This window comes from Lycorma delicatula, chromosome 4 (assembly GCF_047948215.1).
Source record: "Lycorma delicatula isolate Av1 chromosome 4, ASM4794821v1, whole genome shotgun sequence".
Classification (NCBI taxonomy): domain Eukaryota; kingdom Metazoa; phylum Arthropoda; class Insecta; order Hemiptera; family Fulgoridae; genus Lycorma; species Lycorma delicatula.
In genome coordinates this window covers 20,246,466-20,273,051 of record NC_134458.1, presented here as the reverse complement: position 1 = coordinate 20,273,051, position 26,586 = coordinate 20,246,466, and the positions used below count along the sequence as shown (strand labels likewise).

Here is a 26,586-nt window from a genome sequence, read left to right as displayed (position 1 = left end):
CTCTAATGCGGCGATTTTCACTAATTTTAACATTGATTTTCATTGTCAGTTTATCAGTCACAAGGCTAGGTCGACCACTATGGTCCTCATCATGAACACTGGTGCAGCCATTTTTAAACTAAATGCACCATTGCCTCACTCCACCTTCACTCATTATTCCATCTCTGTATTCCTCACAAAGTTGCTGATGAATTTCAATTGGTTTGAGCTTTTTTGCCAGTAAAAACCTAATCACTGAACACACCTCACAACTCGTGGGTTTTTTCTATTGAAGCGCATATTTCAATAACTCACAGCTAACAAAATAGAAAAATCACAGCCCACATACAATGACAGCTTGATGCGTACTGAGTATAGAAATGTTTTGATGCCAAGATGGCAGCTCTATCCCCACCCATCTCCACGCTAGACACAAACATAAGTTACTTTCTGGATCACCTTCATATTACAATAATAAAAAATATTCACCAACCACAATTATTTTTATTGTAAAACTTGAAATGGACTGACCCTTTATTGATGATAATAAAATGGTGGGCGTTGCCATGCAACAACACTTTCTTCAACAATAGGCCTTGGCATTTGTTCCAAGGCCAAGTTGGCTTCAGCTTTTTTCTAACATTTCACTGTATCTGTTGCTCATAGTCCCCTTTTCCATGAAATCTTTCAGTATAAGCTCCTTCACATCCCAAAAAATAGTTAGCATAACTTTTCTGGCCGACAGCTGTTATCAATTTTTTATTTGTTGGAGATCCAGGTGTTTCTTCCCTTCCATACTCTGGTATTTCAATTCTGGCTGTTGGTGGTTAATTCATATTACATCACCAGTGACTATTGTGCTCAAAAATGTGTCATCTTCCTTGTTAAAGCGATCAAGTAAGCATTGACAGATGTCAACACAATTGAACTTGTGTTCTGCAGTAAGCTGTCTTGGTACCCATCACACACAGACTTTATGGAAGCAAAGCTCATTGTAGATGATTTTATGGGCAGAACCATGAACAATGTTCAAAGACACTATCTCATCAATGGTAACTTGCCTATTCACCAGAACCAATCCTTGAACTTCCTGAATCTTGTCATCTGTGATGAAGATTGAAGGGCATGCATCATTCTGCTCCCACTTCATGCATCACAATTGTCCAGCTACTTTTAATTTCTTGACCCACAAAAAACTATTTTACAGAATAAAGCATTGTCCCTATATTGTGATAAAAGTCTATGATGAATTTCAGCACCTTTCACACCCTCTGACCAGAGAAATAAGATCACTGCTTGTTGTTTGTCATTGGTGCTAACTGCTAGCAAAGCAGACTTGTTTACAGAAGACACTGTAATAGTTGGAAGAGAAAAGAATGAATTAGGATCAAATTTCGCACACATAACAGCAGTTGAACCAACTGTAAGCACGCATGCATAGAAGGCAGTATGATAACCTTGAAGGTGTGATATGGCGGAAAGTGTATATAATTTTTGACTTGTCCTCATAGTATGGGTCACAAGACATAAACTAAATGCTCAAATCTGCATAGTTACAAAAAAAGTGACAAATTAAAGAAGAATAAGAAAATAAATTAGTCCATTCCAGGCAGACTACTGACAAATTTATATATATTGAAAATGGAGGTAACTTTTTTGTTTTATACAGTATAAGTTTTATTAATCCTACTCTAATTTGTTTCTGTGATGTTGCCACTTGCAACTGTTTTGTTTAAGGAAATAATATAAATAAAAAACAGTTTCTGCAATAATTTGAGTTAAAAAACAATCTCCAAATTCACGAATCTAATTTAAGTGAAATTTGAAAATCATTAAAATTGTCAGCAACAAAGGGCAACAATAAATGTTCTCTCAAGCTACATTGTTTTAATAAAGTTTTTAATTTATACTTTAACCAATCTGAGTAACTTTGTGCATGTCAACAGTATTTTGTTATTCTCCATGATTACTTAAATCAATATTATATGAAGAAAATCAAAAACAGTAAATTTTTTATAACATTCAATATACAAAGATCACCACTGAATCATTCAAACTGAATCCTAACTGAGAATATTTGGCCAAAGTAAAAAAAAATTTGTTAAGCTCAATGTCAAGAATATACTACTTATTTTTTAATTAAGGCCCGATTGGCTGTGGCTATGTAAATTTTGTTCAGGCGTTTAAACATGCACACACCCCAGCTCCCAGCATGCCTTGCACAAATGCAGACACCATTTTCAGTTGTAGCATGACTGTGTATGGTTTATATTGTAGAGTTGAAATGTTTAAAAAAATTAAAGAGCCCACCGATTCTGAAATACAGTCTACGATTCAATTTTTGATCGCAAGGAACGTGTCAGCAGCAGACATTCATCACCAGTTATGTGAGGTTTACAGGCTTAATTCAATGTGTGACAGTAAAGTGTGTAAATGGGTAAGACTGTTCAAGGGCGAGCAGGACAGCGTCCATGATGAACTACAATCAGGCTAACCTTCTGTAATTACAAAAACGATTTGATGTGCAAAGTTGACACAAAAAATCGTGAAGACCAGCGATTCACAATTACCATTTTGTGCTTTGGCGTACCACACAGAATAAGCAACTTGTACTGTCATCTGGAGTTTTGTTGCTGCATGACAATGCACGACCTCATTCTGCTGCTCAAACTCTCGTTAATCAGATCTTTTGGATGGGAGCAAATGGACCACCCACCAAACAGCCCATACCGTGCGATTACCACCTGTTCCACTACCTAAAGGAGTTTCTCAGCAGTCAGTAGTTTGACACCAATGAAGAAGTGAAAACAACGGTTGAAGACTGGTTGTCTTCACAAGTGGCTTCTTTCTCTGATGTGGGCATTAACAATTCAGTAAAACTCTATAATAAATGTTTAATCAAACAAGGTAACTATGTAGAAAAGTAACATAAAGTGTAAAGAGTGAAATAAAAAAAAGGTTTTTGACAACATCTTTACTAGTTTTGATTGTATTAAAAAACAGATCTTACTTAAAAAATAGCCCTCGTAAATAATGTAGTTTACATTTGTGAGAAGGCATGTGTTACGATCAGAAGCCTTTCAATAACCATCACAATGGTCCTAGACAAGACTGCAAACTACCCTGATCTACTGATCATGGTAGATTACCAATCTCACTTTTAACATGGATAAAGTAAATATGAGATTGCAAGGATCAGAAATGCTGATAGAAAGAAATTACAAGAAAAGCAGGTTCAATCTTGAGAAACTAAAGACATTATTACTGGCATTTACATGACGGATAAAATAAATAAATTACCACAGCCACAAACTTAAATAGGTTAAGTAATAAAAGAATAACTACAATTAATATTTGCATACAGATAAAATCTGCACTCTGAGTGCATAATGTAATTACCTGAGTGAATAATGCAAATAGAGAATACATCGATAACAGCATTTTCCCTAGGCAAAATCGCATTATTATAGTAACCATTAAGTACAAGAAAAAGAGGAAATAAAATATACTTATATTTTAATTATACGTATTACATGTTAATATACGAGGTAGTAGTACTTTGCTCTTTTGAGAGGATATTGTAAAATACAATTATCAAGTGATAATCCAATCAGTTCCAATGTCTAGACGATCTCAGAAGGAAATTTTTGATTATTTTTAATATTTCCTATCAAAAGTCAATATAATTTTTTCCACATAATGTTTTCACCAAATATTTTAAATGTATTTAAATCCAAAAATACAATATTAAACTCTGAAAAACAAGGAGTCTGTCACATTTGTAATAAAATCTAACTAATATAAAAAAATTACAGTTGTTTATTATATTAACAGCATATAAAGACTAACAAAAAAAAGAAAATTCTTAAATGGAATATAAGCCAAAGAAAATAAAAACAAATATCACCTGTTACTGTAAATGGTCTGATGGACTGCACTACAACCTATAGCCTGACATTCAATGTCTTCCCCAACTTACACTGTAGCTATTTAGATAATCTGACAACCTTTTAAGGAGGAGAAATGACAAACACAGGTCATGAGGAGTGAGGACACCAATTTATTTGATAACAAAATAGTACGGTCATACATGCACCATGTGCATGCATATCGTTGATAACCCGACATTCAACTTTCCTTTTTATTAAACTAAGGAATCTTTATTCACTTTACAGCCATAACAAGTTAGCTGACTTTCTGTTCACATTCATTTACTAAAGAAGCATTCTCTTCAAACAATCCCTATTACTAAATGCAAGTAACTTGTCTACCATTTGAAGCATACTTACACTTTAATAAAAAGTTATCATACGATAATTACAGGAAATCTTCAGCCTACTGATGTGCTACTCACTTATGACAACAGGTAGTCATTAGTGTGACTGATAGTTTTCACGATTGATAAATGTCAGATTAAATTGAGATTACTCATTAGACTGAGCATATATAAATATGTAAGATTGTGTGGTGTTTGTGTCCTTGATCCCATACATTTTGACAGATTTGGTAAAGTATTAGTCATATGACTGATTACCATCCATAAGGACAAGCCATTAGTAAATTAACTACATAATTTTCAATTTTAATGAACTATAAAATAATACATAACTATGCGTAAAACCTAAGCAACAGTAATAGTAACAATATATAGAATAAACATGGAAAGTCGAGTTAATTTTCCCTTAAAGAATAGGTTCAAATAATAATTAACAATCCACAATTCATGTAACATAAATCCTTAAAGTATAAACTTAAAAACTAGCAAAATTTAATAAAAAAAATGACAGCAGGATGGTGTTAACTTACCAAGTGGTGCATATAATGTTATATAACTATAAAAAAAACCTTTAGATTTGACCCAAGAAGTTTTTATAAAAATTTTGAATTCAAGTTACACAAAATTAATGAGCGAACTAAATCCATCGTTTATATCTCCAAAATCCCTCCTTGCTATCTACTAAGCCACGTGATACAAAATCAAAATCTGCATTCAAATTTTTCAAGGAATTTCAATCGTACAGAAATATATAAACACTAAATGATGAAGGATAAATAAATGGATCATATTGCTGTCACATCTATTGCCCAATGCAGTTGTTGACAGAAAGCGGAATGGTCTCTCCAACTAATAAATGTGAAACTGAATGATTGATCATACAACATTATTTTTGAAAATGCCAATTCTGTAGTGAACATTTGGATTAATTAAAATAGCCTTAATTGATATTTACCTTAAATTATACAGACATTTCATTTATAATCCCAATATAATGTACATATAAATGCAGTTCATACTATTTTACAACTCTGATACAACTTCTACTGTTAAGAGGTTGGACTGTTTCCAGTATTTTTTTTTAATCTCATGAAAGAGTTTGACTGCAATGATCAAACCCCTAATTTAGAAGAATGAGTACTACAGAATAACAAGATCAGCATATGAAATGTTATATTCTTATTCAACAAACTGCCATCACGCAGAAAAAACTGTTATTGAAGTTACTGTTATTCAAGCAGTAAACAGTTATTGATTGCCAAATAAAGCAATACCACAAGTCTGTTTTTTTTAGGACAATACTTATTTGACATTTCTAAATAATCCTCTGTAAGTGTAGTCGTCTTAAAGTCATGTTTATTGATGTCAGTATATGAGGTATGATAAAAAAAATACACAGAATTTTTAAATTCACCATGATGTATAAGTTCAATTGTCACATTTTTTTGTATTGGTGCACCTGTCTTTAACATATATTTATATTGGTAGCTGCATTGGATACTTAGTTTATTGTTCACTTTTGAAAAGGCTACATGTGTTTTTGTTTGGTCGGCAATTTTTAACTTGTAGAAAAAATGGAACAAAGAAATTGCATTAAATTTTGCTTTAAGAATGGAATAAAGTGCAGCAGTGCATTGAAAATGTTGAATGTTGCTTTTGGTGATTCTTCTATGAATAAAACAAACGCTTAAAAGTGGTACAAACATTTCCAAGAGGGCCGTGAAGACGAAGATGATGAGTGCCCTGGACATCCCAGCAAATCAACAACCAATGACAACCTTGAGAAAGTGAAGAAAATAATTATGGACAATCACCGAATCACTATCAGAGAGGTATATCACTAATACAGGTAATCACTAATAGGTGATTAGGTAATCACTAATGTTGGCATATCGTTTGGCTCATGCCAAGCAATTTTTTCAAATGATTTAAACATGAAACACGTGAAAGCAAAATTTGTTCCAAAATAGTTTAATTTCAATGAAATGCAGTGCCGAATGAACATTGGTCAGGAGTTCCTGAATGAAGTGAATGACAACCCAGAATTACTCAAATGGGTCATAACTGGTGATGAAACATGGATGTATGGGTATGATATTGAAACTAAGGCTGAATCATCCCAATGGAAGCTTCCTGGCCAAGACTGAAAAAAATTCCTTTCAGCATGCTGGAAGGCAAAAGTAAATTTCACCAGTGCTAAGTAGGGGATAAAAACTATTTCCACCTTAAAGTTAAGAAAAAAATTTACTCAATACGACAATGGTTGCATGTGAAAAAAAGTTTCACATGTTTAGCATCTTCTTACAATTTCTTACAACAATTCCAGCAACATTTTGGTCATCCCTTGCCGTAAGGGTTGGTCATACCAAAAATTGTTTCAGACAAAAGTTTTAGGTAATGTTTAGAGGACTAACGAGCACTTTAAACCGATTCGATACTGTGCCTCTTAAGGGAGGTATGATTTTTTGTCTTCGAAACCCCATTTTTTCCACCCCCTGGGTCAATGGTTGGCGACATCAAAAAACTTTACTTAGATACGTTTTACGCCTTTATTAAAAGACTAGTAGGAACTTTAAACAAATTTGATATTTTACTTAATATGAAAGTTATTGCGATATTTTCTTTTTTAAAAAAAGCCCACCCCCATTTCCACTCACATGATCCTATTTTGCCCATTTACAAACTCGACTAAGATTTTGGGTCATTATATTTTATGTATCAATTTGAAAGTGATAGGCACAAAATTATGGCAGTTATCATGACCACAAGAAAGTGAATATATATATATATATATATATATAAACTTTTGAGCTGACGGGTTTTGGGTTCTGGGTTATGTGAAACGCAAAGATATATCAAAATTTTCCAGAAGTCGAATCATGGTACCCCATTACAATAGGTAGCTTGCTTTCTTATGAAATCTACCTAAAAGCTCATCATGTTTGATCAAATGTGAAGGTTCTAATCCCTGTGTTCTTCAATGGCTTAGTGTAGCAAGACTTGTTGCCACCAGGTTGTACGGTCAATAAGGAGTACTACCTAGAAGTTCTACACCTTTTGCGTGAAGCAGTCTGAAAAAAAAGCTTGGATATGTGGCGAAAAAATTAATGGCAATTGTACCTACTCACATTTCACTGCTTGTTTGTGAATTTTCTGCCAAAAACAACACTGTTATGCTACCTTAGCCTCCGTATTTGCCAGACATGGCCTCCTGTGACTTCTTCCTATTCCCCAAGCTGAAAAGAACCATGAAAGGATGATGTTTTGTCAACTTTGAGGAGATAAAGTCAGAATCACTGAAGGAGCTACATGTCAAACCGAAAATTGCATTCCAGAGATGCTTCGAAGATTCGAAAAAGCACTGGCACAAATGTATTATATCAGAAGGGGAGTACTTTGAAGATGACAAAAACAATATTGATATAAAATAAAAGTTTTATGAGAAAAACTAAAATTCCATATATTTTTTTTTTTATCAAACCCATATTTTGTTAACTGAAAAAAAATTACATGCTTTGTATAGCCCTACTTGATTCCAATAACCTAAATCTAAAATTGATAAAATTTAGCCTCCCCTTGTTTATATATATTGTCGCCGAATAGCTTTGATGGCACGTGGCACTTACTAACCTTATGGTAGTCCTGAGAAGGGCTGTTTTTGTCGTCGATTCGCTTCAACAGTTCATTGTAATTACTAACCTTATGGTAATCCTGGGAAGGGTTGTTCTCGTTAAATGGCTTCGACGGCTCATAATTCATAATATTGTGGTTCATAGACTTGCATTAGCTCTGAGAAGAGCTGTTGGGTTCACAAGCTGGTCTCTGGTGAAGTTAGGAAGTTGCACCTTGTTCATTGAAGTCAGACCAGGCTTTCTCTCAACAGCAGTTGGGTCTCCACTACAGTATGGCAGTGGTGGCCCCCAGAGTCCCAAAGTGTCAGGTCGGTGTCGATCATCCTTCACCGGTGTGGCCAAGGCTATTCTGCCTGAGCGATCCCACGCTGGGCCGGCTACTGCTGCTAAGTCCGCCGGCCAGAGCGATTGAAGCCCAGCGAGCTGAAGCAGGAAGGTAGCGTTTGCGTCCAGCGGCTCCCTCGGCCGGCCAGGCCTACTGCTCCAGCAGAGATGTTGACATCTGCTGGGAGGTCCCACATTGAGATGGCTAGGGAACTTCTTCTGTCTTCTTCCATCATCATCTTCTTCTTCTTGGTCTTCTCCAGATAGTAGTTGACAATGAATTGAAAATTCACTCTCGTGCACGCACTTTTATTGGAGCCTGAGAGTGGTGGGGCTGCAGCGCCACTATGGTGGGAGAACTGCGCGGTGGGAGTGATGCTTGTATTAGCGCGTGCATATACTGTGCGCCAGATCACATCATTGCTACCATGTTTGCCCACCAATATTAAATTAGGCATATATGTAACTATATATAAATAAATAATTGCAAAAAATAAATTTCAAAATTTTCAAAAAACAATTTCAACAAATTAACAAATCTAAATATTTAATATAATTAGTTTTAATATAATTATAGAATTTAATAACAACTGAAGATGCGAGATCCTGTGAAAATCAATTTTTGTATTAATATTGTAAGTTTAACTTATCAATTTACAGTGTTTTGGTGGTTTATATGTCGTTTAATATTAAATTTTATTAGCCCAAAAGAAAATATTTTTTTTTAAATATGCATTTACATATATAATCATTTATAGTAACCTCCAAGGAACCGACAATTTTAGGTCACTATAACGACAGTCACAATAACCGATGTTTAGGTACCTTAGTGGTACTAATTTAATATGCCATCTACATGGGTATTTTAATACAGTAAAATAATAATCACTAAAAATAATAATAATAATAATTTATTTCTGTAATAAAATAAAATTACAAAAACAAAAATATGCAATAATAAATTCAAATACAGTACAGTAAAAGAAGATATAAAAAAATTGTAAAAATTACTTTTTCTGCAAAGTCTTGTTATTTTGCTTTATTTGGAACATTTCGTGTTGTAATACAGTTTTACTTAATATGAAAGTTATAGCGATATTTTCTTTTTTAAAAAAAGCCCACCCCCATTTCCACTCACATGATCCTATTTTGCCTATTTACAAACTCGACTAAGATTTTGGGTCATTATATTTTATGTATCAATTTGAAAGTGATTAGCACAAAATTATGACAGTTATCGTGTCCACAAGAAAGTGGAAGTTGGCACAAAATTATGGCCATAATTTTGTGCCAATCACTAAAACTGAGAAACCGGCAAATGGTTTTCATTGCCGCTAAAACTTCCGGAAGTTTGGCAGGTTGACGTCTTCATTGTTGTCACTATCGTTACCTTTGTTGTCATTAACTACGTCCCCGTTAATTTCTGCTAGTACTGAAGCCACTACATCATCATCTGTTACATTTTCATGCATTTCTAAATTTTTGTCAAGCTCTTGATAATCTTCAAACAAAACATTTGAAAACGATTGATTTTGCAGACTATTGTCCCACTCCGTTAAAGATTCTTCTTCACATGCAACATCAGTAACTTTGCCAGCCTGTGGTAAAAATCCTGCATGTCGAAAGCAATTTTTTACAGTCAGCAGAGAAACCTCATTCTATGATAATTATAGCATCCGGAATAGTTATTTGTGTTTCCTTTTTTTGATCAAATCCTGTATAATTTGTAAAATTAGGTGTTTTTTGTAGTGAACTTTTACTGACTTAATGTATGACTGCTGTTTTTTTCGTTGTAAGAACACTAACTTTATACACAACTATTTTCAACATGTGAATGAGCCGAACAGTTTTCACTGAGCTGCAGTATTTTGTCATTTTCAATCTTTAATTCACAGTTCCATTTTTGTAACCAAGATGTAAAGATATCACTTGTCATCCAAGCATTCTTGTTACTAACAGAAAGCGATTTCAAATTTTTAAAACATCGATGTTTAGCACTTTTCCCTATAACTAGAAGCTTTTTTTTATCAGTTCGAGTCATATTTGTAGCAATTAGTACTGTTAGTCTTTCTTTTGATAATTTTCCTGCCAAACAGGTTTTGCCTTTAAACCGAAGGGTTCATTCTAGCGTCAGTTTAAAAAACGACCAGATTCATCAGCATTATAGATTTTTTCATCCAAATAGCCTTCTTAAATTTTTGCCAAATGGTTTCTAGTCATTTTTCTGACACACCAGTTGGAGCTGCTGTTATGACCTCAACACTTATTCTCCCCTATACAATATCGTGACGCTGAAGGAACCATTGTATCCAAGCTGAAATTATTTCACGTGGTTTACCAAATTTTTCAGAAAAATCATTCACCTTAGTTTACCGCTAATAGGGATATCACTAGCCCTCTGGTATTTAAAACATTTTAACAGCGCATGGTTTACATCATTACATTGATTAGGCTGTAATTTTTTTGATTTTATAGAATTTGTTTCAAGATTTTTCTTACTTTTTAACGGTTCTTCCATATCACCAACATTGTCGAATGACCTACACCTAATTCTTGGGCAATGTTCTTATTAGTTTCACCAGTCTCTAACTGCCAGATAATGTGCCCCTTTTCCTCTATCATGAATGTTTGTCACAAAGTCATAACTAAATCACTACTAAATGAATTACACAGGGTACGCAAAATAAAACACTGTATCCGCATGATATGATACGCTCACAGCAAAAGATTAATAACTGAATGTGGCTGCTTCAATTTACAATAATCTGGTACAAGAAGAAGATAAGAAAAACAAGTACTACAGTACATATGCAGGTAAAAAGGAAAAGGTGACTTATTTTAACTGTCAAAATATTTCTGTAGCTACAATGATATACTATGTTACTGACGAGTCACTTCCGTCCGTCATTATAAGTGATAAAATGTTGCATTGCAGTAGAAAAAATGTCATAATAACTGATATGTCACTACAACCGATGTAATTATAAACAATATGCATGCTGTATTTATGTATTAGCAGCACACCAAACCAACCAAGAGACAAGTTTTTGGTCACTATATCCAATGTCACTATAAATGATACTTACTGTATATCAAAACATTACTTTTCATGAAGTTAAATCTCCATACATTCTAATCATTACAACCAAATTAAACATACTTCAAAAGAAATAGGTCAACATAATTATATTTGGTTCACAAAAAATTTTTTGAAGCAATTAGGCTACACAATAAATTTCTCCATCAATTAAATCTAAGTCACCTTTAAATGAGTTAAAAAAAAAAAAAATCTTTAATTATTCTTTTAATCAATGAGTAATTCTGTTTGGTTAAAGAATTTAAGGAAATTTAATAATATTTTACTATATCTATAAGAAATAAGTTATTTAGACTAACATAATATTAACTCGATAATGGCTCATGCTGCTTTTATTTTGTAATAGCATGTTAGCGCTATAATGAATTACTTAATATAATTTATTTAACCAAATAGTCAATTTACATTATTACTACAATTTCTTATTGAATTTTTTATTATTTATTATCAATAAATATTGTCTTTGCACATACATTTTAAGAAAATGTGCTATTAATATGAGACTCAACAAAACAAGGTTCGGCAATGTTTAGTTTATTAGGTAAATTGAAGCAGCTGCAGTGTCTATGAGGACCACATGAAGCCCTATCTCCCAAAGTCTTCTGAGCCGGTAACACATAAAGTATATCACAAGTCGTGTAGCTCTATGATCTGTAAATGATGCAATGAAAAACTACCAATGTGATCACAAGAGTTAATGCAAATCTGGCCAATATGTTTTATCATTTTAGTTTAAGTACAGCATGGAAGAACATATATTTTAAAGCATTATTTTTATATCTTTAACTTTTTTCAACAAAAATTCTATTAATTTGTTGGAATATGAGATTATTAACATCAAAATCTCAAAAATTGCAATAAAAATCTATCTTTGAACATACTATAGCGAATGACTTTCGATGTTTAAAAATTTTGAAAAAGAAAAATACTTAAAAATATTCAACTTTTAAACAGTTATTTTAAAATTCTTCATCAAAAACTAAATAAAAATAGCATTCTAAATGGTTTAAATTACATCTGCTGAAATATTAGCTACGAAAACCAAACACCAAATCGAAACTCGGTTACTCAGAAATACCCTACAATTGTGAAGTGTTCATCTTGATATTCATAGATAAAGCTACAACAAATAAAACTATCTACTGTAAATGAACCTTGTCACTGACCTTTGGTGATCTTTCTTTAGAGACCTTCGGAGATCTTTCTTATTAGTCTCAGTTGATATTTCACAACTGCAATCACAATTTTTTTTATTTTTACCCTATAATCCAAACAAAACAATAAATTGTAATTTGCTAAAATTATATTACTTCAACATAATCTTAACACAGTACGCTCTTATTTTCTACTTAAATATTTCAAATAATCTACTATACAAATATTTCAAAATAAAAAATTGTTGGTCATTAAGGGTTGATAATAAAATTATATGCAATTATTAAATATCTTTCATCTAAGTGTCTCATAAAATAGACATCACAATTGAAAAACTAAGAGCTATGTTTGTTAAGGAAAATATAAAGTATGAACTTCAAAAATTTTAACAAAATCTATGTAATATGGATATGAAATTATTTAACATTTACCAAAAAATATTTCATCAATCCAAAAAATCTAATTTCAAAAGTATGTTAATAAATTTCTTAATAAAAAGATTTTACTTATTCTGTAAATGCTAACAGAAAGATATTAATAATGTTGTTATAATGATTTGTACATTTTCTAACAGATTCAAGTTTTATTTACAGTAGTTCTGATCCAGTTGAGATTTTTATCTTCTGCATAATTTTACAATTTTGTTCAAAACAATCAATAATTTTATTATTTTGAACTAACACTATTTTATAGCTATCCCAGTATTATTTGCTACAACACAGAATTTTATGCAATAATACATAAATCTAATCAAACATCATCCTTTGTCTTTAAACTAAATGAAGAAATTATACTAGACCAAATGATAAGACTGTAGCTTATCATGGTCTTAATTTGTCATATTAGACATGAGTTGAAATATCGAGTGCCCCTTAACATTACAATTTACTGAGCTACATCTTGATTTATTAAATATTGATTTATTTTAAAACACATAAAATTACCCTAAGATCAACACTAAGTGCAAAACAAACTGGGTCATCCAGCTGTATGTATGTGCACGCACACGCGTGTGTGCGCACACACACACAAACATAAACGAACAATTTTTTTTTGTTTTTATACATTTTATAAATGAAACTGTTAAATAAGCAAAATATATATGGTTTCTGCACTGTATATTTTTAACCAAATTGTTTTGTTAAGAAAGATTAGTCTCATAATTCCAATTCCTTCAATAATATCTCAAGCCTCAAAAAAGAATGATATAATCACATATAAAAATTGTGTATCAGAATGAAATAAAAGGTTGGTGCTTTTGGCTTCCCAAATGTGAGATAAACCGTTTGAGGACCATTCTGTTAACAGGTTCTAATTAATAATGCATGACTTGGAAATCAAAAATGTAGGTACAGATACACCCAAATCTACTACGCGTATTTATGCACAACTACATCAACAAGGGAGATGCCGCAGTGCTTATAAGCAAGCAATCAACAACGATTAAGTATATCTTGAGACTTATTAAATCTTATTACAAAATAAAGAAAGAATATCTTTTTCTTTTATTTCTGATAACCACAAAAAATACTGGACCAATCATTACAAATGTTTAACTAAAGCTTTGATGACCCTCGAAATGTTTACCACAGTTCAAACCTCATTACTCACTACTACATAAATCATAAATAATAAAAAAAAATGTATAAATAAATAAATAATTAAAAACTTCTTACATTAAATTTAATGTCGTCAATATTGACGTTATCTATGTCAATATCGACTTCTTCAGAAAGTTATTATGCAATTACTAAATTTATTATCATTGTCTACAAAATATCAATTTGTATTATTATTGTAATATAAGTAAAAACAAATTAATCTGATAAAGGGAATGATGATTATTTACAACATTTAACACAAAATTTTGATGGTTTGAGGAATATTGAATTCTGATACTGATATCAACTTCTTCAGTTATTATGTATTTTACAAAATTTAATGTCATTGTCTAACCTAGCAGTAACCGGCAAGAACTCATTTTTCACTTGAGCAAAGTAGCATTCTGCAGAGTTTTATATCCTGAACTAAGAAGTTCCATCAGGGTAAGCCATATACATAACTGGCATAGATTCAACTTTCAATAGGATATTAATATTTTCATAAAGCCTAGATCAACAAGGTCACAGATAGGAGAAAGAACTTCTAGGGCTACTATTATTTATGATCATAGACAACATGGATATACACTAGAACATTCCCAAAGACTTGAAAAGCAACATGTACACTCAGCTTAAAATTGACTTCAACCTTCGAGAATTATGTTACTTCTCAAATCAGCTTGTGAATATATTTTTCAAATCTGAATTAGACAGATATTCAAATAGAAACACAATTATCATATGTAACCATAGCAATGCCAAAAATTGAAATAATGAAAATCCTGGACTTTGCTGTGCTGGAGGCAAAGTAGTTTTTGAACAACTTTAATATCCTCCTAATTTTATTGAAAATTTGATTTTGGGAACACAGCCTTTATAAAAACATTTTACTTTACCCGGTAAGTTGAGAATAGCCCATACATAATTACTAAAAAACTATTTTCAATTTTTAAGTTCTATATGTATATAGCATGGGCAAAGATGTGACAAGGGAAGCTACTATAATAACAATCAATCAAAGAATACACGGGGAAGAAATCAATAAAAATTTAGAAAATATGTAAACATGTTTCAGACATCATTAACAAAAATGTTCCTTTAAAATGAATTCAATCCAGTTATCTTTCATTCACAAATTGGGTAATAGTTTAATACAGTTGGTAACAAGTTTTAATACTGTATACATAGCAAACATCAGCAAATATGAATAATTACTACAGAATAGGAAGGGCCCTAGGCCACAAATGTAAAGTTGAGACAGTTTTTGGAATAATACCCATAATTTGTGAATATTAAACAAGCAGCAGTATGCTGAGATGGCAAAACAGTTACACACTTGGTCTTTCTGTGTAGCAAATTACTGTCTAATTATACATATTAAATATCACAACTATCAGAATCTTGATTCTGTGTCAGACCACCATTTGTAAACAAGTGCTAACAAATTATCCATCATGATCTGGAAAACCTAAGATATAACACAGCTAAATGTACAGTTACTTTAAGAACAAGGGACACAGCTACATATAGGTCTTGATTTAATAAACCAACTTCAGATATCCCAGAATGTTCCAGATTATTAGATTCATTCCTTCATTGTATAGAGTGTGGTAACTGCATCAGTGATCAACATTGCTCAAAGTTATTGAGCTCTATGTAAGCTCTAGAACTTACTCTATGATGAAATGAAGAAAAATAGATTACATTTGTATAACTCATTTTCTGCACATTTTGATATGGAGACCATGTTGAAATTGAAGAGCAGGTCCTTAACCGGCTACAATTGTATATTGTTAATTGTTAGTAGCTCCTGCAACTACTCAACTATCAACTACAAATGCAAGTAATATTTGGTGTTGTTAGAATTTAACACTACTGAAGTAAATGAGAATTAAATAAGTAAATGAGAATGTAACGAAGAATATATGTGTTTGTTATAAAGTATAAAAGACAATTAAATATCAAATGACTTACAAAATACTGGAACTTTTTCTTCCATTAAATCTTCAGATCTAATTAGTAGCACCTTCTTCAATAGTGTTACTTAAAGCATTGTTATTAATTAGGAAACCCTTTAAGTATTTAACTGAATAATATAATCTACCATGTTGAGTTTGTTAACTTAATATAATGTTTTCATCAAATTTTGAATCATTCAAGTGTTGACAACTTGATTTTTATGTGCTACATGTAAAGTTTGCATGTTGCAGTTACTGTCTTTTTATGTGGGTTCTGTTTCTATAGAATGATAGCCAAAATTTGGTTCTGCTGTGTGCTGTTCCTGTATCTATAGGTAAATGTGAACCTGGTCTGTCTAGTCTTTCCTTTCTTTTTCCTGTTTAGCCTCCGGTAATTACCGATCAGATAATACTTCAGAAGATGAATGAGGATGATATGTATGAGTGTAAATGAAGTGTAGTCTTGTACATTCTCAGTTCGACCATTCCTGAGATGTGTGGTTAATTGAAACCCAACCACCAAAGAACACTGGTATCTACGATCTATATTCAAATCCGTGTAAAAATAACTGGCTTTACTAGGACTTGAACAGTGGAACTCTCGACTTCTAAATCAGCTGATTTGGGAATACGCGTTCACCACTAGACCAACTCGGTGGGTTTGGTCTGTCTAGTCTATTATTCAATATAATCACTGGCGTTTTAATCTGTCTACCTTTCAGTTGCTGTGCTTGTTAGTGATGGCTGTTGTAAGAGGTTTGAAAGCGATGAAGAAATAAAAAATGAATTTATGAATGGTTGAAATCACTAACAAGAAAACATTTTGAAGACAATAATGGAATGATAAAAAATTGTTCAGTTAGGCGACTTCAAAAAAAAAATTATAACATTAAGGTTTCTACATTTACTTTACAACATACACATGAAACTAATTATCAAAATAAATTACACAAATGACATTACAAAGCCCTGAAGTCTCTTAAATTTTCGTATAGACTATTTAATTTGCAAGTTCATCGATTAAATGATCACAAAGTTTTCTATAAAAATTTGGTAGTACAGGTATTAACCAAATGTACAATGATATAGACCAGATGAAAAATAAGTATAACTAACTATAGTAATATACATCCATCACACAATTAATAATAAAAATACTTTACAATTATCTTAACTCACATGAATACTGCATTTCTTCAGATTTTTAGACATATTGTCTTCACTTTTTTCAGTTTCTACATAAGTCTGAAACAAATATTTTAGAACTAATAAATCAATAAAATCAAATATAAAATATTGTGAATCCTAGTCAGTGTTTTAATATATAAGAAAGATGGCAATATGGATAAAACTGGATTAACTATCCTTGATGAAAATCAGCAGAAGGATCACTTCAGTCAGTATAACTTTTAAAATAAACAAATAACTAAACAAATTTTCCTGTCAATTTTTTTTCACAATCCTCTTAATCTACGTTTCTACACTATTCAAGAAAAGTAGTACAAAATATACATTTAACTACCTTTATATCAGTAATTATCATATGCATCACTAAAAACAGTTGTATTTGAACTGTAAAACTGTTTTAGTAAGATTTTAGAATACACTGCATTATTGGATTTGAATGTTGACAGTTACGTCTCTACTTTTTTCACTAAATTTAATTATTTTAAACCACTTTACATCTGTTTTTCAATAATTGATGAAATAATTTTCTTTCTTCTAGCTTAAAATTTAATTTTATTAATATGACCATGAAGAAATTTTTTAAAATATAAAACTGAATGGAATTGCGCAGAAGATATAACCAACCAACCCACCCAAACAAAAATATTTAACGTAGATTTTTATATAAAAGGTCAAGGTCATTTTATGTAATGCAAAAATATCCAAACTACATTGAAACGCTGTTTCTACCTGTAGATTAGTCTAGAATTAATAGAAAATTAAATTTGAATAACTCTTTAAAAGTATATGTTTAGAAGTTTTCTGTCCGATTAGATCTAAAACAATACTGAATATAAATAATTATTAAACATCCTTAATTTATTTTAGGCTCAGTTTGCTGGGCATCCTTCTTTTGGCCCTCATTCTTAGGACATAGTACATTCTTAAAAAAATAATTCTCAACTTTAAGAAAAAATTTGTAGTCATTTATAACAATGACCTATAATGGTTTTCTTTATCATAGTAAGATCAAGAAATTCTTTTAAATTTCTTTTTTCAGATTATTTGAATATTTTTTTAAACAATGTTATTTACTCCATCTGCTGAAGTTAAGAAATAAGCTGTGATGATTTTTATCTGTTTGTATTCAGTTATTGGTAATTCTGAGTAATAACTTCATCAAATAAAATTTGTTTAATGCTATAATAGATAAGCTTAGGATCAGAAAAACACAATCTCTAAATCTCAGAAAGCAGGTCTGGACAGCCATGCAAGGTCTAAGTCTGCACCAAGTTATAAGTACTCTAGTCAATTAGCAATCAGTTTTGTGAGTTATGGCAACCTGTTCAGATGCTAATCCATTTTGTAGTGAAAGATTAGAGTTCAGATTAACGGTAGAGTTTTGTGGGCAGATAAATATATCATAAACTAACCTTAATAGTCATCAGAGATGGACTTGGAGATCAGCCACTGAAGATGACTGATGGCACTCTTCGTAAGGTGATTATCCATTGTACCCACGACTAATAGCACAGAACATGTGGTATAGTCTCTCTCTGTAGTAACTATATTTCTATTTAAACATAAATTTGGTCAAGTGTTCTATGGTGTTATACTTGGAAATTACTGTCATACCTTGGAAATTTATCCTAACTTCTCTTCACAAAATTCTAACCTTAACCCTAACCTCTCCATTAAAAAATGACAGTAAAAACCTTAAAAATCTACTATGGCTTATTAAGGTTTGAACACAATTGAAGTTGATCAAGCAATTGTCAAAATTACCCAGTTATTACCGTTATTTATTATTTGAATTTATTTATTGTTACTTTTCAATTTTCGGTTACACCAGAAATGAAATCTTATAGTTCTATATTTATTCTAAAAAAAAAGTCCACATATGTGAGTAAACAATCGGTGACTTCAATACAAAGCTACATTTGGGGTGATACAATAATCTACGAGAATAAAGCCACAGCAGAGCTGCATTCTAGAGCCAAACCCTATATTCTAGCAGAGATTACATTTCAGTAAACATATTACTTACCTTTATAAAATGAAATTTTTGCTTCCTTCATAACTTCTTCTCAAGCTTAAAGCATTTTAACAATTATTAAAATACCATAATAAAAATTCAAGTCTTCTAAAAAATCAATGCCACTCTAATGAGACTGAATGTAACAAAACACCTGTCAGTAGATCAGAATTCGTGATTTGTGGTATTCTGCAAGAGTCTGTGTTGGACGCAGTCTTCTTTCTGGCATATGTAAATAATTTATGTATCGCATATTTTGAGGGTTCCCTGATAGCCTTTGCAGATGATATTGCTCTTATTTATGAGGCGGACACTGTAAGAGAGCTTAGAATTAAGATGCTGAGAGACCTAGACAAAGTAAGATATTGGTTTAACACTAACTGTATGGTGCTTAGTGACAGAACAAAATTTATGATTTTCAATATAAGTAAAGATACCAAGTTTGATAACCATTATATTATAGATGTCCAAATTAAATTGAAAAGGTTGTAAATAATTGTGTTAAATGTATTGTGACAGAGGAGATTGAAAATATAAAGTATTTAGGGTTAATAATTGATCAAAGGTTATCATGGTTCAATCGTACTAACAAACTGAAAATTCAAATGAATAAAAATCTAAGAATTTTGTATTTTTTACATTTTTACTAACAGAATCAGTTTTAAAATCTGTGTATCATGCATGCATTCATAGGATAGCAAATGCAGTGTGGAATTTTATGCTGGTGGTGAAACACATTAAACAAAAATTAAAACTGTCCAGAAAAAGACTATACGTTTAATCTGTAAAAAGCACAAGTTAGTACACACTTTACCACTATTTAAATGGACACCAAAAATTTACCATTATGACAACTGATTGTATGAAGGTTTAAAAAAAGAAGTTTTATATCAGGATCGGAAAAAATATTCAAGGTAATAATAGGGTAACCAGTTATAATTTACAATCTGCATATCATTTTGTCTTTTACCTAATCCTAAAAGTGAAATGTTTAAAAGAACTTATTCTTACTTTGCACCAAAGTTATGTGGCAAACTATTGGTATATATAAAGGAAAATAGAAGGTTATTTCATGCGTAGTCTTAAGGACTGGATTTAAAATTTTTTGATGTTGAAATTTTTTTTGATAGAATATAGAGTGGCAATTTACTTACTGAAAGCTGTGCTAGAGTAGGATTAAATGAAGTTTCCTGTCTGAGTGTAGCTACTAGTTAGTATCTTGTGATAGTAACAGACCTTTACTCTAGAACAAACAAGTTGTTAATCTACTTATACCCCCCCTGTATGGAGTGAGGAAACACTTATGAAAGTAATGGTAACCTCAACTCTGGTTTTCCTTTGAGGTACCTAAATTCCATAGAAACATATTTTGCATTTTCTTCATAGCATATTTCAGCCACATTAGCAGTTGTTTGAATATTACTAATGACTGAAAGTTGAATGGTAAAATGTTATATTATGTGAATATATTATTGTATAAATTTGTAATATACAGCGTAATTACTTTTATTATTGTAATATTAATACTTAATATTATAATCTACACTTAAGTCTAACTGGTTATAATATACAATTCTTTAATAAACAGATAAATAAATCTTACATAAAAAAGATGCTAGATCACTGATTCTCAAACTTTTACGGTCACTGCTCACATTGAGAATCAAAGATTTTCTAGCATCCCCAAAAATTTTTAAACTTACCATCTGTTAAAAATAATAATTGCAATTGCTGTTTTTAAGATGTGCTCTTAAAAATAGCAATTGCAATTATTGTTTTTAAATGTGGCATATCCTTTTTCTGAGTAGATTTACATTGTACTAGTGTAGTAGGTATTTAATTTTAGTTTGAAATATCAGGAAAACATCATTTTTGCCTTTTTGTTTTAATCCGCCATCGCCTTCCTAGACTGCCTGAACGCCCCCAATTTTTGGTAGGCCTTCTACTGGCCCTCCCCTGAAGGCCACCAGCGCCCACAAGGGGCATTATCGCCCACTTTGAGAACAATGTGCTAGATGATTTAAAACACACAATAAAGTTGAAATTTTGGCATCTTATAAAGAAATCTTGATAAACGCATAAATAAAAAAAAAAATTAAAACTTTCATATCCATCTGTTAATTGTTTTCTATATATTAAAATATATTTCTTAAAATAAGACCAGCTAAATAAAACAGATACAGCTCTTTCCATACTACTAATAATTAAATTACAGATTATATACACAAGTCTCATCTGTTTTATGCGGAAATAATTACAAAGTCAAATAATTTATATCAGTAAGAGTTGTATATTCTCACAAATTACTTTATTCTGTGAAATTATAAGTCAAAAATTTTTAAAATAATAATTACTAACTACTTTTACAGTAAATATTTTACTTTTAGTTAATAATAAGTACTTTTCAAATACATGAAAAATACAGCCCGTTAAAACAAACGTATATTTTTTTTTAAACATCTAGAAAAACCACATCTACACTTTCTATCCACTTCCATTTTTAATGTGTATTTAATAACCTTAAAAAAAAGATTATATAATAGGTAAACCATATCTCACCTTTTCCACTGATATATTAATATTCTTTGCAGCATCATCAAACATTTTTTCCCACCACAAATCATCTTCTTTTTTATTATAACCAAAACCTAATTTTGTAGTTTGATAAGGCAAACAGACTGGCTTTTTAATACCATTCTCATCTTTTCCAAGACCTTTATCTATAACAAATAACTGAATTTACACATACAGAGTTTACATGAAATTTAGACTCATAATTATGACAACAAAATGAAAAAGTCCAGAGAACTACATTATTTCATATTCCACTGCAAGAAACCACAATATTACATGAATATGCAATAATACAAACATTTTACATAAAAAGGCTAAATGAGTTTTAAATTGAGAAATATAAAATAATTACAAAATTATAAAAATATTTTCCTTTTTCTTCCCAACAATATGTAGTCAGGTATTTGTACGTTGACGATTAGTTTTAAGTCACTCGCTACTTCTGACTCGCCATGCACTCAGTATCTAGTGACCAGAGAACTGTATTACAAAAAGGCATGAAGAATTGTAAATTTGCCTAATTACTAACACAGTATGCTTCCCAGATTGATTTCAAGATACAAACTCAACACCTACAGAATCCTCCAACCATAAACTGTTAAACCGCTTTGCGATCTACCAGAGATGAATTTATTTATGGGAAGACAAATTCTAAATGAATATATTTTTGAGCGTCATATTTCATTCCACAGGTGGCACACTTCATTCCAATATTCATAACAAACTGAGTAACCCTAAAACTTTCTTTATTAGTTCGAAGATGGTTCACAGAAACGCTTTCATAGCTTACAAATGATTCTCCATATGGTTAGAACACATATTATTTGACCATTTAAAACTAAAACCTTTTAACAGTTTACAAACATCACAATAAGTCACATTTAAAAAAAAAGAATGCAATGAAAATATTATAATGCAAGTTTTAAAAACATTACATTTCGTAAAGTTGATTCAGTTTGATGTTTATGGTATAATAGAAAGTTTGCAGTTTTAAATTATTCTCATTACTAACTCATCATGGACAAAATATCAAATGGACTTAATACAAAAAAAATGTTTTTAACATTCTGTAGGCTAATATAAATGGCCACAGTCAGCACGTGCATCTCCCTGTGGAAAGGGGAATGCATTGTTTCCTCCAAACACTATGGCCCCCAAAAGATATATTCCTGTTAGGTCAATAAGCACTAGCACCAAAAGGACTTCAGGGTACAGACTGAAAGGGAATCATGCAAGGAGTACGAAGCTCATATGCACGTAGTCTCTCACAATCAGCCCCAGTCAATTATTTCTTATTGGTCTAAAGGACCGGAACGCAAAGACCAACTCCATCCATAAATAAAACACAAAAATATCTATAACTGCCACTAAATAAATAATAACTCGCCTGATAAGCAAAAGACACAGCAGCCATATATCCAGGTTCTGCAGTTAGTAGGAAAATAATTAAAAACTCCCGCTACCCTTGCGTTCCAGTATAATATAAAAAGAAGAAATAACAATAATAAGGTAAATAACTTCATTATAATAATTACCCGAAAATAAACTTACTTCAACGACAAGCAGCTGTATGCCAATACAGGCACTGTTATATTTCCTGCTTTTTTTCAAACATGTTGTTACACCCTATAATCCATAAAAAATCTAAAGTAATAAATAACTAAAAAAAAATTACAGAATACAAAGGTGTATTAAAAGTGAAAATTAACCAAAATGCAAAACCTAAATACCTTCATTTGTAAAAATGAAGTAATGTTTAAGACACTTTGTGGAGAGATGAATAAACCATAAACTAACCTTAATAATCATCAGAATCAGGCTCAGAGTCAGTTGTTGAAGATTAGTGATAACGTTCTTCGTAAAGTAATTATCACAACTAATAGCACAGAATATGTAGTGTAGTCTCTCTGTAGAAAATATATTTCTGTTTAAACATAAATTCACCCAACTGTTCTATAAGATGGTGTCAAGCATTGCCATACCTTGATAATTTATCCCTAACTTCTCTCTACAAAGGTCTAATCTTAACCCTATCCTCTCGCCACAGAATGGATTAGGATCTGAACAGGTCTCAGTAACCCACAAAACTGATAGCAAATTGACTAGAGCACTGATAATGTGGCATGGACTTCGCCCTTGCATGGGTCACTTGTTATCCAAACCTGCAGTTCGACATTTAGATCTTGTATTTTCCTGATCCTAAGCACATCTACTATGGTATATTAAAGTATGAATATAATTGAAGTTGATCAAGTAACTGCTCAGAATTACCCTTATCTAATAGTGACACAAAGGACCAGTTTTTATTTATATGTTTACTGGTATAACTATCAACTGAAAAAAATACATTTAAATTACATACTATCAAACTTGCAGAACTGTTTAAATGTATACTTTTTTCTGATAGGTCTACTTCTGCTTTAAAGTAAAAAAGATTCTACATTCACTCGTATAATGAATAATCACTATGTTTTACAGGTCAAATATGCAAGGAACAAAAAGACAAAAGTTGTACACAACCCAATATGAAACAGAAGTCATTCTTGACACCAGTAATGCCACGTTTAAGAATAACCATCATCCCATACCATGCTAACTAGGCAAGGATGGAAGTTGTTTCTTCGATTGCCTTCTTCACTAATATAAAGCTGCTATTGCAGCAGCTTAAATTTGGTGTGAGAAATGCAGAATGTATCATACAATGTTCTTCTTTATACAGCATAAACACAATTTTTTAAATGAGAAAACACCAGAAAATAGATAGACATAACAATCAGTTACAAAGATGAAGAGATGAAACGTACAACCTTTCATTATCCTTGATTAACGTTATCGAAACAAACCCTATATTCTCGCATGCCGAACTATTAATCTCTCCATAAACAAATCCTTTCCATATATATTACTCATTTTCCATTGCTTGAGAATCCCACTCAAATGTTACAAATTAGTTGCAGATTTGTTTCCTAATTAACAGATTACGAATAATCACGCTTGCAAAACATATTACCAGATCCCGGTAAATTTTCCAACCATTCAACATAGCTGCAAATTTATAATAAATTACTGAAATGATTAAACAATTACCCGAATTCCAGCCCATTTTTTCCATCATAAGTTTGGCCTTATCCATCTTCAACATTACAGAGATGGTGAATGATGCACGATAAAATTAATACAGCCAAAAATAAACCAAATTATAACCTCAATCACTAACTGCCATCAGCCCAGTTTAGCTAAGTTGATGCAACAACTCACAAAAAATCAGTAGAGAAGAACTACTGAATACCACGATTAAGTAACTTGAACTACTTTAACCTTTTTCTTACCTCCAGGACTACCGTTAGATATTGCTTCAGAGGATGAGGTGAATGATAATTTTTGTAGCGTGTGAAAATGCCATGCCTGACCGGGTTTCGAACCCGGGACCTCCGGATGAAAGGCCAAGATGCTACCACACGCGCCACGGAGGCCGGCTTGAACTTCTTTAACCTGCCTGGCTAATTTTCGGAAGAGGCTTTAAAAAATGTTACCATAGCACATCATAAAAAGCAGTAATAATTCTTTTTAATCAAAAAATATGTGTTGAGTATCCCGGGTAGAAGTTTAGAATTCAAGTATCTTTAAGGCAGAATTAAGTTTAAAAATCCTTAACCTCAAGAGAATATAATAAGTTATTCTTAGCTGTTCCGCAGAGAGATAAGTTTATATAATATTTTACAAATTGATAACGTAAACACAGAAATAAATTATTCAGACTTTTGAAATCCGAAAAAACCTGGAACATTTAGTGGGGTTGCTATTCCAGAATGTTTTTTTCTGGTGCTTTTCAAGGCCACGGTTAAAGTTTTCAGTAAAATTAAAAAAACCAAAAAATGAATCAAATAGAATAGCTGGAAGCAGGATAATAATCTAATTCTACGTTTTATCACATTCAAGAACACGGTACACGGTTTTTTAAACACATGATGTTAAAAAACCTAATTCGGTTTAACTGAATAAATAATAAAATGTCAGACAGACAATATTTTTTAGTATTTTTAGATAAATTAATAAAATGTCCGCTAAAAACAGTATAGTCCAACGGTGCTTAATTTAAATTTCTATGAAACAAATACAAATTTTTTTTTACTAATTACCTTCTCTTTCGTCCTTCCGGCGTGTTTTTGGACAGATTTGGCAATCGAAGAACCCTTACTATCCGCCATCTTCTGATCAATACTAAAAAACGACTAAACCACTTTCATATTCCTTCCACCGACTAAACTAGAAAAGCGAACGAACAAGGAACATTTCATACACACGTAGAGTGAAAAAACACTACCTTCCGCCAGCACGGCAGGGTCGACACTGCGGGAGCGATAGTGCTCCCTCTCCATCGCAGCCTCGAGTGCAGCTTCGTATGTACACAACAGCCAGACACTTAGCCGCTGGAACTGTGAAGCACACAGTTTCATACAAAGATTTTTGAATTTTTTTTATAAACTGGGGAATGGCTACTGACATTAAGCTTAAGGATTATATATTGTACAAGTATAAAGAAAAAAGGACTCATTATATTAAATGTTATCGATAATACCAAGTGGAAATGGGGGATGCTACAGTTCCACAGTGTCTATACGCGAGCTGCCACTGGTAAAAGCTTTTCATAACATGTGAATAGTCTTCGTATCGTCTTTTAAGTAAAATAAAACGGGATGAGATAAAATTTCTGTAGAAATTTAAAAACTGACAAAATTTAATTATGTAATAACATTTAATAATACTGATAGCATTGTTTACTCTATA

General features: G+C 31.7%; 1 protein-coding gene across 5 annotated transcripts in view; it reads right to left on the bottom strand.

The window, feature by feature from the left end:
• LOC142323170 (G patch domain-containing protein 4) overlaps positions 1 to 26,586 on the bottom strand; it is a 58,170-nt gene that overhangs the window by 1,027 nt on the left and 30,557 nt on the right. The window contains exons 1-5 of one of the 5 annotated variants that reach the window (XM_075362461.1): positions 24,886 to 25,060; positions 21,784 to 21,944; positions 17,202 to 17,267; positions 12,475 to 12,569; positions 3,379 to 3,425 (exon numbers count right to left, since the gene is read on the bottom strand). In XM_075362461.1, coding sequence (XP_075218576.1) covers positions 3,379 to 3,425; positions 12,475 to 12,569; positions 17,202 to 17,267; positions 21,784 to 21,944; positions 24,886 to 24,940 — 424 coding nt within the window. In that variant the 5' untranslated portion in view covers positions 24,941 to 25,060. Of the gene's footprint in view, positions 1 to 3,378; positions 3,426 to 12,474; positions 12,570 to 17,201; positions 17,268 to 19,236; positions 19,573 to 21,783; positions 21,945 to 24,885; positions 25,061 to 26,586 lie in introns of those variants that run through there. The other 4 variants (XM_075362455.1, XM_075362457.1, XM_075362456.1 and 1 more) reach the window with 4 other exon arrangements.